At 47.4% G+C, this 11,533-nt stretch overlaps 1 protein-coding gene across 3 annotated transcripts in view; it reads right to left on the reverse strand.

Moving 5' to 3' along the window:
- The window catches only part of MATR3 (matrin 3), a 97,371-nt gene that overhangs the window by 52,150 nt on the left and 33,688 nt on the right, over window positions 1-11,533 (reverse strand). For all 3 annotated transcript variants that reach the window (XM_069199314.1, XM_069199315.1, XM_069199316.1), the window contains 2 exons: window positions 2,423-2,548; window positions 2,103-2,264 (listed from right to left, as the gene is read on the reverse strand). In XM_069199314.1, coding sequence (XP_069055415.1) covers window positions 2,103-2,264; window positions 2,423-2,548 — 288 coding nt within the window. The remainder of the gene's footprint in view (window positions 1-2,102; window positions 2,265-2,422; window positions 2,549-11,533) is intronic.

An 11,533-nucleotide genomic window follows, 5' to 3' on the forward strand; every position in this document is an offset into this window, starting at 1 on the left:
ATCGTCGAATCCTTCGGAGTCTGAGTCTTGGATCGAGAAGGTACCTTCCTCTTCTTGTTCCTCGATCTCTCGTTGGGCTGTCGGTGCGGACGCCATCTGAAGTCTTCTGGCTCGACGGTCTCGGAGTGTTTTTCGGGACCGGAACGCACAACAGGCCTTGCAGGTGTCTTCGCTGTGCTCAGGTGACAGGCACAGGTTGCAGACCAAGTGTTGGTCTGTGTAGGGGTATTTATTGTGGCATTTGGGGCAGAAACGGAACGGGGTCCGTTCCATCGGCGTTCTTCAGCACGCGGTCGGGCCGACCAGGCCCCGACGGAGGATCGAAAAAAAAAACTACCCCGAAGGGCACCGGAGGTCTCCGATCTTCGATGCGGTGTGGAATCTAAGTACGCCGATCCCGAACGCAACAATACCGACGAAAATCTTCCGAAATTAGCTAATTTTCCGTTCCGAAACTCGGAGCGACAGGAACACGTCCGAACCCGATGGCGGAAAAAAAACAATCGAGGATAGAGTCGACGCCCATGCGCAATGGACACAAAAGGAGGAGTCACTCGGTCCCGTGACTCGAAAGACTTCTTCGAAGAAAAACAACTTGTAACACTCCGGCCCAACACCAGATGGCGAGCTATTGCAGAACATGCGTATCTACAGCGACAGATGCCATCGAACCTATGTTTACTGCCCTTTGCTCCTAAAATGTACCAACCAGAAAAGTATTTAATTACCTCTGCTGAAGCAGAGTTTATTCCAAATAGAAGGCTGAGTGCCTCACATTTAATGTGAATCCAATGTACTATTGGTGCTTCCGGTTATTAGTTGAGTAGAACATTGCATCAATAGTACCCTCTATCAAAGGAAATTCCTTGGAATCCAAGGGCATTTATAGCAAGAAAGTGATGGCAACTACTAATGATTACTATAAAAAAAAAAAAAAAAAAAAAAAAAAAAAAAAGTTCCAGACACTAAAAATTGAATGAATTCATTCAAAATATTTTGAAACCTCACAGAATAGGGTCTTTAAAAATGTTCTGAGATGTTCTTTAAGGGACAGTGAACATAACTACTTCTCTATGCATTAGGCCTATCAGACTATTTTTGCTTCGATTTTCTTGGTGAGTTTAGAATTCTTAATTATTAACGGACGCAAACTTCAGACTGATGGACGAAACTGAAGTGGTTCAGGTTCCTCACACATTCTAAATTTACAATCATGGAAGACCTTACAACGAAGAATGTAACATGCTTCTAATGTGAATTCCTCTACTCCTTTAATGTCCTTACAAACAATGAACCATTCTTTCACCATAGGAATATCTGAAAGGAGACTATGAAAGGAAAAAAAACAAAAACAAAAAAAAAAAAGGTAACATTGCCACAAGACAGGCACTTCACAAATAGCAAAGTCAGAGTGGCGACAAGCAAATTCTCAAAAAAACGCCAACAACCTCACAACAACTGAGATTTAAGGATTCATGAGATGAAACAAAAAGCAGTTTGGTATTAAACGTCTGAAGCAAAAGGAAGCAAAAGTGGGCATAAAATAGCCAATCGGCTGTGCCTTTGACACTAGGCTAAAATAGGTGACTAACAGAAGGAGTGCACTTTTCGATCTCAAGTTGTAAAGTCTAGAGACTGAACGCTTCTTGGTCTTAAAAAAAAAAAAGTGAGCAGGGAGTTTTATTTTTATGCCCAGGCACTTCAAAGTTGTGTCTTCTGGTGGAAAGGAAGCAAAATCTCCAAAGCAGCTAAAACAAAGTCAGAAGACCATTTCACTGGTCAAGTTTCCATGATTCAGTGGATGGAGCTACGAAGCATTTCAAATGGACAGTGTAGAGGCCATGATCTGGGGGTCTTCTTTTTCTGTGAAAGTTTGAGAGCAATTTCACTGAACTTGGGTTCAACCTCTAGTATCAAATTTTAAATTAATAAGCAGCAAGGCTATTAGGCTGTATTTATGTATAGTGTATTACTACCAAGTTTCCCCTGGTAAAAGTTGAGAACTCCGAACAAGCCACAATACTATTCTAAATATGCATTTAATATACACCAATTAATGATCTCAAAAATCACTCCACACACTACTCAAATAAACAAAGTACCTGTGTCCTCATTCGCATCAATATGTAGGTTTTAACTTTTCCGTATGGCTCTGCAAGTTTGAGAACGGAGCTGTCAGAATATCCTGATTGAGGAAGATTGCTCAGGTGAATAACTCTACCAAGCTCTGGTTCAAATGTTTTCCCTGGCTTTAATTCGGGTTTCTGAAAATAAATATCAGAGGCCAAGTGTTTTAAAAAGCAGTTTTAGAACATTATGCATGAAAAATCCAATTATTGGTGCTAATTTCATAATAGCCATGGGATTTTTTCCTTTAAGAACCACCTTTACTATGCTGTGAACACAACTACACAAAGGTCACCTTTATTCTTTTATACTTCTGGGACAAGTGCACTCGTACAGGATTCCCAAATACCAAGGCTGGATTGCTTCTATAATAATCAACCACTGCTTCAGCGTCTTCTGGGTTGGACATTTCAACAAATGCCTAGAAACACAAAGAAAACAATTTCTTAAACACTATACATGTAATTATCTCACGCATAGACTAATATACTCAAAAAAATATATATTCATATATGCAAATATACAACCAACTTTCAATGTATCTTCAATGGCTTGTAACATTAAGATTAGCAATGAGAAATGTTTTATCATTGGCTACATTGATATCAAGGGACAATAAGTAATTATAAGCTACATACTGCATATCGACATAATTAACTTGTCCTCGGTTTTTTCTTTCCAAAAGGATAGCAAAACTTTGTAACATTAAAAGTGAGCTAGTTTGTGAACAACTTGAACAGCAGCAGCTGCAGCGGTCAAAATTTGGGGAGTGGCACATTTAACAAGGAACTTGGAACTACTCAGACGGAAATATAAGTTTTTCTATTTTTTTTGCCCTAATGACATCTTAAAGTGCTTTTGTTCAACAAGAGCTTTACCACATAGGGCTCTGTAAAAATTTTAACTGTTCTTTGCAAACAAGTATTCAGACTGTTTCTTAAAGCAAAACTAACATCACTCCTAAACAGATAGTTCAAATGGATGATGTCACAGAACATTTTTGCCAAAATATCAATTAAGTTTTACAATCTCTTCAGTGTATACTAAGGATAAACCGGGGTCTGCTGTCTCTACATTTAAAGATGAGCAAGCAATGTAATGTGTTAAAAAAGCGTCCTTAATTTATGCAGGGGCTGCAATCTTCTATTACCATAAATGGGCAATTATTGTATGGAAATAATGTAACGCAGAAGTACAAACACGAAGGCCTGCTCGAGCACATTCTGTACTAAAATCCTTGCCTTTTGGACGTCTCCCTACGTTTGTGTATGCAAGCCAGTTATTAACATCAGCAGTCCATGAGGTATACCTTAGCCAGTTGACAACAGCTTGCAGTTATTCATATCAAAAGCAGAATAAAAGTTTTACACTAACTTAACCCCTTCGCTGCCAGGCCTTTTCCCCCTCCTGTGCCGGGCCTTTTTTTGCCTATTTGGGGCAGTTCGCGCTTAGGCCCTCATAACTTTTTGTCCACATAAGCTAACCAAGCCAAATTTGCGTCCTTTTTTTCCAACATCCTAGGGATTCTAGAGGTACCCAGACTTTGTGGGTTCCCTTGAAGGAGGCCAAGAAATTGGCCAAAATACAGTGAAAATTTCGTTTTTTTCAAAAAAATTGGAAAAAGTGGCTGCAGAAGAAGGCTTGTGGTTTTTCCCCTGAAAATGGCATCAACAAAGGGTTTGCGGTGCTAAACTCAGCAGCTTCCCAGCTTTCAGGAACAGGCAGACTTGAATCAGAAAACCCAATTTTTCAACACAATTTTGGCATTTTACTGGGGCATACCCCATTTGTGCAATTTTTTGTGCTTTCAGCCTCCTTCCAGTCAGTGACAGGAATGGTCATGAAACCAATGCTGGATCCCAGAAACCTAAACATTTCTGAAAAGTAGACAAAATTCTGAATTCAGCAAGGGGTCATTTGTGTAGATCCTACAAGGGTTTCCTACAGAAAATAACAGCTGAAAAAGAAAAATATTGAAATTGAGGTGAAAAAACCATCAATTTTTCTCTACGTTTTACTCTGTAACTTTTCCCTGCAATGTCAGATTATCGAAAGCAATATACCGTTACGTCTGCTGGACTCCTCTGGTTGCGGGGATATATAGGGTTTGTAGGTTCATCAAGAACCCGAGGAACCCAGAGCCAATAAATGAGCTGCACCCTGCAGTGCGTTTTCATTCTATACCGGGTATACAGCAATTCATTTGCTGAAATATAAGGAGTAAAAAATTGCTATCAAGAAAACCTTTGCATTTCCAAAAAGGGCACAAGATAAGGTGTTGAGGAGCAGTGGTTATTTGCACATCTCTGAATTCCGGGGTGACCATAGTAGCACATGAATTACAGGGAATTTCTCAAATAGATGTCTTTTTTACACACACTCCTATATTTGGAAGGAAAAAATGTAGAGAAAGACAAGGGGCAATAGTACTTGTTTTGCTAATCTATGTTCCCCCACGTCTCCCGATCAAAATGATACCTCACTTGTGTGGGTAGGCCTAGCGCCCGCGACAGGATATGCCCCAAAACACAACGTGGACATATCACAGAAAACAGAGCTGTTTTTAGCAAAGTGACTACCTGTAGATTTTGGCCTCTAGCTCAGCCGCCACCTAGGGAAACCTACCAAACCTGTGCATTTCTGAAAACTAGAGACCTAGGGGAATCCAAGGAGGGGTGACTTGCGGGGCTCGGACCAGGTTCTGTTACCCAGAATCCTTTGCAAACCTCAAAATTTGGCTAAAAAAACACATGTTCCTCACATTTCTGTCACAGAAAGTTCTGGAATCTGAGAGGAGCCACAAATTTCCTTCTACCCAGCGTTCCCCCACATCTCCCGATAAAAATGATACCTCACTTGTGTGGGTAGGCCTAGCGCCCGCGACAGGATATGCCCCAAAACACAACGTGGACATATCACAGAAAACAGAGCTGTTTTTAGCAAAGTGACTACCTGTAGATTTTGGCCTCTAGCTCAGCCGCCACCTAGGGAAACCTACCAAACCTGTGCATTTCTGATAAACTAGAGACCTAGGGGAATCCAAGGAGGGGTGACTTGTGTGGCTCGGACCAGGTTCTGTTACCCAGAATCCTTTGCAAACCTCAAAATTTGGCTAAAAAAACACATGTTCCTCACATTTCTGTGGCAGAAAGTTCTGGAATCTGAGAGGAGCCACAAATTTCCTTCCACCCAGCGTTCCCCCACGTCTCCCGATCAAAATGATACCTCACTTGTGTGGGTAGGCCTAGCGCCCGCGACAGGATATGCCCCAAAACACAACGTGGACATATCACAGAAAACAGAGCTGTTTTTAGCAAAGTGACTACCTGTAGATTTTGGCCTCTAGCTCAGCCGCCACCTAGGGAAACCTACCAAACCTGTGCATTTCTGAAAACTAGAGACCTAGGGAAATCCAAGGAGGGGTGACTTGCGGGGCTCGGACCAGGTTCTGTTACCCAGAATCCTTTGCAAACCTCAAAATTTGGCAAAAAAAACACATGTTCCTCACATTTCTGTGGCAGAAAGTTCTGGAATCTGAGAGGAGCCACAAATTTCCTTCCACCCAGCGTTCCCCCACGTCTCCCGATAAAAATGATACCTCACTTGTGTGGGTAGGCCTAGCGCCCGCGACAGGATATGCCCCCAAACACAACGTGGACATATCACAGAAAACAGAGCTGTTTTTAGCAAAGTGACTACCTGTAGATTTTGGCCTCTAGCTCAGCCGCCACCTAGGGAAACCTACCAAACCTGTGCATTTCTGAAAACTAGAGACCTAGGGGAATCCAAGGAGGGGTGACTTGCGGGGCTCGGACCAGGTTCTGTTACCCAGAATCCTTTGCAAACCTCAAAATTTGGCTAAAAAAACACATGTTCCTCACATTTCTGTGGCAGAAAGTTCTGGAATCTGAGAGGAGCCACAAATTTCCTTCCACCCAGCGTTCCCCCACGTCTCCCGATAAAAATGATACCTCACTTGTGTGGGTAGGCCTAGCGCCCGCGACAGGATATGCCCCAAAACACAACGTGGACATATCACAGAAAACAGAGCTGTTTTTAGCAAAGTGACTACCTGTAGATTTTGGCCTCTAGATCAGCCGGCACCTAGGGAAACCTACCAAACCTGTGCATTTCTGAAAACTAGAGACCTAGGGGAATCCAAGGAGGGGTGACTTGTGTGGCTCGGACCAGGTTCTGTTACCCAGAATCCTTTGCAAACCTCAAAATTTGGCTAAAAAAAACACATGTTCCTCACATTTCTGTGGCAGAAAGTTCTGGAATCTGAGAGGAGCCACAAATTTCCTTCCACCCAGCGTTCCCCCACGTCTCCCGATCAAAATGATACCTCACTTGTGTGGGTAGGCCTAGCGCCCGCGACAGGATATGCCCCAAAACACAACGTGGACACATCACAGAAAACAGAGCTGTTTTTAGCAAAGTGACTACCTGTAGATTTTGGCCTCTAGCTCAGCCGGCACCTAGGGAAACCTACCAAACCTGTGCATTTCTGAAAACTAGAGATCTAGGGGAATCCAAGGAGGGGTGACTTGTGTGGCTCGGACCAGGTTCTGTTACCCAGAATCCTTTGCAAACCTCAAAATTTGGCTAAAAAAAACACATGTTCCTCACATTTCTGTGGCAGAAAGTTCTGGAATCTGAGAGGAGCCACAAATTTCCTTCCACCCAGCGTTCCCCCACGTCTCCCGATAAAAATGATACCTCACTTGTGTGGGTAGGCCTAGCGCCCGCGACAGGATATGCCCCAAAACACAACGTGGACATATCACAGAAAACAGAGCTGTTTTTAGCAAAGTGACTACCTGTAGATTTTGGCCTCTAGCTCAGCCGGCACCTAGGGAAACCTACCAAACCTGTGCATTTCTGAAAACTAGAGACCTAGGGGAATCCAAGGAGGGGTGACTTGTGTGGCTCGGACCAGGTTCTGTTACCCAGAATCCTTTGCAAACCTCAAAATTTGGCTAAAAAAACACATGTTCCTCACATTTCTGTGGCAGAAAGTTCTGGAAACTGAGAGGAGCCACAAATTTCCTTCCACCCAGCGTTCCCCCACGTCTCCCGATCAAAATGATACCTCACTTGTGTGGGTAGGCCTAGCGCCCGCGACAGGATATGCCCCAAAACACAACGTGGACACATCACAGAAAACAGAGCTGTTTTTAGCAAATTGACTACCTGTAGATTTTGGCCTCTAGCTCAGCCGGCACCTAGGGAAACCTACCAAACCTGTGCATTTCTGAAAACTAGAGACCTAGAGGAATCCAAGGAGGGGTGACTTGCGGGGCTCGGACCAGGTTCTGTTACCCAGAATCCTTTGCAAACCTCAAAATATGGCTAAAAATACACATGTTACTCACATTTCTGTGGCAGAAAGTTCTGGATCTGAGAGGAGCCACAAATTTCCTTCTACCCAGCGTTCCCCCAAGTCTCCCGATAAAAATGATACCTCACTTGTGTGGGTAGGACTAGCGCCCACGAAAGGAAAGGGCCCAAAACACAACGTGGACACATCACATTTTTTTATAAAAAGCAGTGCCTACCTGTGGATTTTGGCCTATAGCTCAGCCGACACCTGAGGAAACCTAGCAAACCAGTGCATTTTTGAAAACTAGAAACCCAGGGGAATCCAAGATGGGGTGACTTGCGGGGCTCTGACCAGGTTATGTTACCCAGAATCCTTTGCAAACATCAAAATTTGGCCCAAAAAACACTTTTTCCTCTCATTTCGGTGACAGAAAGTTCTGGAATCTGAGAGGAGCCACAAATTTCCTTCCACCCAGCGTTCCCCTAAGTCTCTCGATAAAAATGGTACATCACTTCTGTGGGTAGGCCTAGCGCCCACAAAAGGAAATGGCCCAAAACACAACGTGGACACAACATATTTTTTCACAGAAAACAGAGGTGTTTTTTGCAAGGTGCCTACCTGTGGTGTTTGGCCTGTAGCTCAGCCGGCCCCAGGGGGGGGGGGGGGGCAGAAATGCCCTAAAATAAATTTGCCCCCCCAACCCCCACCCTCCCCCGCCGGGAGCGACCCTTGCCTACGGGGTCGCTCCTCCTGCGTGACATTGGCACCAAAAAACAAATCCCCGGTGCCTAGTGGTTTCTGCCCCCTTGGGGGCAGGTTGACCTAAACTCAGCCAATCTGCCCCCAAGGGGGGCAGAAATGGCCTAAATACAATTTGTCCCCCAGGGGAGCGACTTTTGCCTGATGGGTCGCTCCCCATCTCTAAAAAAAAAAAAAAAAAGAAAAATTCCCCTGGCGCCTAGAGGTTTCTGCCCCCCCCCGGGGGCAGATCGGCCTAATAATAGGCCGATCTGTCCCCCGGGGGGGCAGAAATGGCCTAAAATAAATTTGCCCCCCCATCCCCCACCCCCCCCCCGGGAGCGACCCTTGGCTACGGGGTCGCTCCCCCTGCGTGACATTGGCGCCAAAAAACAAATCCCCGGTGCCTAGTGGTTTCTGCCCCCTTGGGGGCAGATTGACCTAAAATTGGCCAATCTGCCCCCAGGGGGGCAGAAATGGTCTAAATACAATTTGCCCCCCCAGGGGAGCGACCCTTGCCTGATGGGTCGCTCCCCATCTCTAAAAAAAGAAACAACAAAAAAAAAAAACACAAAAAAAAAATTGCCCTGGTGCCTAGAGTGTTCTGCCCCCCCCTCCCCCGGGGGCAGTTCGGCCTAATAATAGGCCGATCTGTCCCCCGGGGGGGGCAGAAATGGCCTAAAATAAATTTGCCCCCCCAACCCCCCCCCCCCCCCCGGAGCGACCCTTGCCTACGGGGTCGCTCCCCCTGCGTGACATTGGTGCCAAAAAACAAATCCCCGGTGCCTAGTGGTTTCTGCCCCCTTGGGGGCAGATTGACCTAAAATTGGCCAATCTGCCCCCAGGGGTGTTGAAATGGTCTAAATACAATTTGCCCCCCCAGGGGAGCGACCCTTGCCTGATGGGTCGCTCCCCATCTCTAAAAAAAGAAACAACAAAAAAAAAAAAACACAAAAAAAAAATTGCCCTGGCGCCTAGAGTGTTCTGCCCCCCCCCCGGGGGCAGTTCGGCCTAATAATAGGCCGATCTGTCCCCCGGGGGGGCAGAAATGGCCTAAAATAAATTTGCCCCCCCAACCCCCCCCCCCCCCCCCCCCCCGGGAGCGACCCTTGCCTACGGGGTCGCTCCCCCTGCGTGACATTGGCGCCAAAAAACAAATCCCCGGTGCCTAGTGGTTTCTGCCCCCTTGGGGGCAGATTGACCTAAAAATTGGCCAATCTGCCCCCAGGGGGGCAGAAATGGTCTAAATACAATTTGCCCCCCCCAGGGGAGCGACCCTTGCCTGATGGGTCGCTCCCCATCTCTAAAAAAAGAAACAACAAAAAAAAAAAACACAAAAAAAAAATTGCCCTGGCGCCTAGAGTGTTCTGCCCCCCCTCCCCCGGGGGCAGTTCGGCCTAATAATAGGCCGATCTGTCCCCCGGGGGGGCAGAAATGGCCTAAAATAAATTTGCCCCCCCCAACCCCCACCCCCCCCCCGGGAGCGACCCTTGCCTACGGGGTCGCTCCCCCTCCGTGACATTGGCGCCAAAAAACAAATCCCCGGTGCCTAGTGGTTTCTGCCCCCTTGGGGGCAGATTGACCTAAAATTGGCCAATCTGCCCCCAGGGGGGCAGAAATGGTCTAAATACAATTTGCCCCCCCCAGGGGAGCGACCCTTGCCTGATGGGTCGCTCCCCATCTCTAAAAAAAGAAACAACAAACAAAAAAAACACAAAAAAAAAATTGCCCTGGTGCCTAGAGTGTTCTGCCCCCCCCTCCCCCGGGGGCAGTTCGGCCTAATAATAGGCCGATCTGTCCCCCGGGGGGGCAGAAATGGCCTAAAATAAATTTGCCCCCCCAACCCCCACCCCCCCCCGGGAGCGACCCTTGCCTACGGGGTCGCTCCCCCTGCGTGACATTGGTGCCAAAAAACAAATCCCCGGTGCCTAGTGGTTTCTGCCCCCTTGGGGGCAGATTGACCTAAAATTCGCCAATCTGCCCCCAGGGGGGTAGAAATGGTCTAAATACAATTTGCCCCCCCAGGGGAGCGACCCTTGCCTGATGGGTCGCTCCCCATCTCTAAAAAAAGAAACAACAAAAAAAAAAAACACAAAAAAAGAATTGCCCTGGCGCCTAGTGTTCTGCCCCCCCCCGGGGGCAGTTCGGCCTAATAATAGGCCGATCTGTCCCCCGGGGGGGCAGAAATGGCCTAAAATAAATTTGCCCCCCCAACCCCCACCCCCACCCCGGGAGCGACCCTTGCCTACGGGGTCGCTCCCCCTGCGTGACATTGGCGCCAAAAAACAAATCCCCGGTGTCTAGTGGTTTCTGCCCCCTTGGGGGCAGATTGACCTAAAATTGGCCAATCTGCCCCCAGGGGGGCAGAAATGGTCTAAATACAATTTGCCCCCCCAGGGGAGCGACCCTTGCCTGATGGGTCGCTCCCCATCTCTAAAAAAAGAAACAACAAAAAAAAAAAATACAAAAAAAAAATTGCCCTGGCGCCTAGAGTGTTCTGCCCCCCCCCGGGGGCAGTTCGGCCTAATAATAGGCCGATCTGTCCCCCGGGGGGGGGGCAGAAATGGCCTAAAATAAATTTGCCCCCCCCAACCCCCCCCCCCCCCCCCCCCCGGGAGCGACCCTTGCATACGGGGTCGCTCCCCCTGCGTGATATTGGCGCAAAAAAACAAATCCCCGGTGCCTAGTGGTTTCTGCCCCCTTGGGGGCAGATTGACCTAAAATTGGCCAATCTGCCCCCAGGGGGGCAGAAATGGTCTAAATACAATTTGCCCCCCCAGGGGAGCGACCCTTGCCTGATGGGTCGCTCCCCATCTCTAAAAAAAGAAACAACAAAAAAAAAAAACACAAAAAAAAAATTGCCCTGGCGCCTAGAGTGTTCTGCCCCCCCCCCCCCCCCCCCCCCCCCGGGGGCAGTTCGGCCTAATAATAGGCCGATCTGTCCCCCGGCGGGGCAGAAATGGCCTAAAATAAATTTGCCCCCGCAACCCCCCCCCCCCCCCCGGGAGCGACCCTTGCCTACGGGGTCGCTCCCCCTGCGTGACATTGGCGCCAAAAAACAAATCCCCGGTGCCTAGTGGTTTCTGCCCCCTTGGGGGCAGATTGACCTAAAATCGGCCAATCTGCCCCCAGGGGGGCAGAAATGGTCTAAATACAATTTGCCCCCCAGGGGAGCGACCCTTGCCTGATGGGTCTCTCCCCATCTCTAAAAAAAAAAAAAGAACAACAAAAATAAACACAAAAAAAAACATTTGCCCTGGCGCCTAGAGGTTCCAGGGGGGGCAGAAAAGGCCTTCCCAAAAAATTGCCCCCCCTGGGAGCGACCCTTGCCAAAGGGGTCGCTTT

Source organism: Pleurodeles waltl, chromosome 7 (assembly GCF_031143425.1).
Source record: "Pleurodeles waltl isolate 20211129_DDA chromosome 7, aPleWal1.hap1.20221129, whole genome shotgun sequence".
Taxonomy (NCBI): domain Eukaryota; kingdom Metazoa; phylum Chordata; class Amphibia; order Caudata; family Salamandridae; genus Pleurodeles; species Pleurodeles waltl.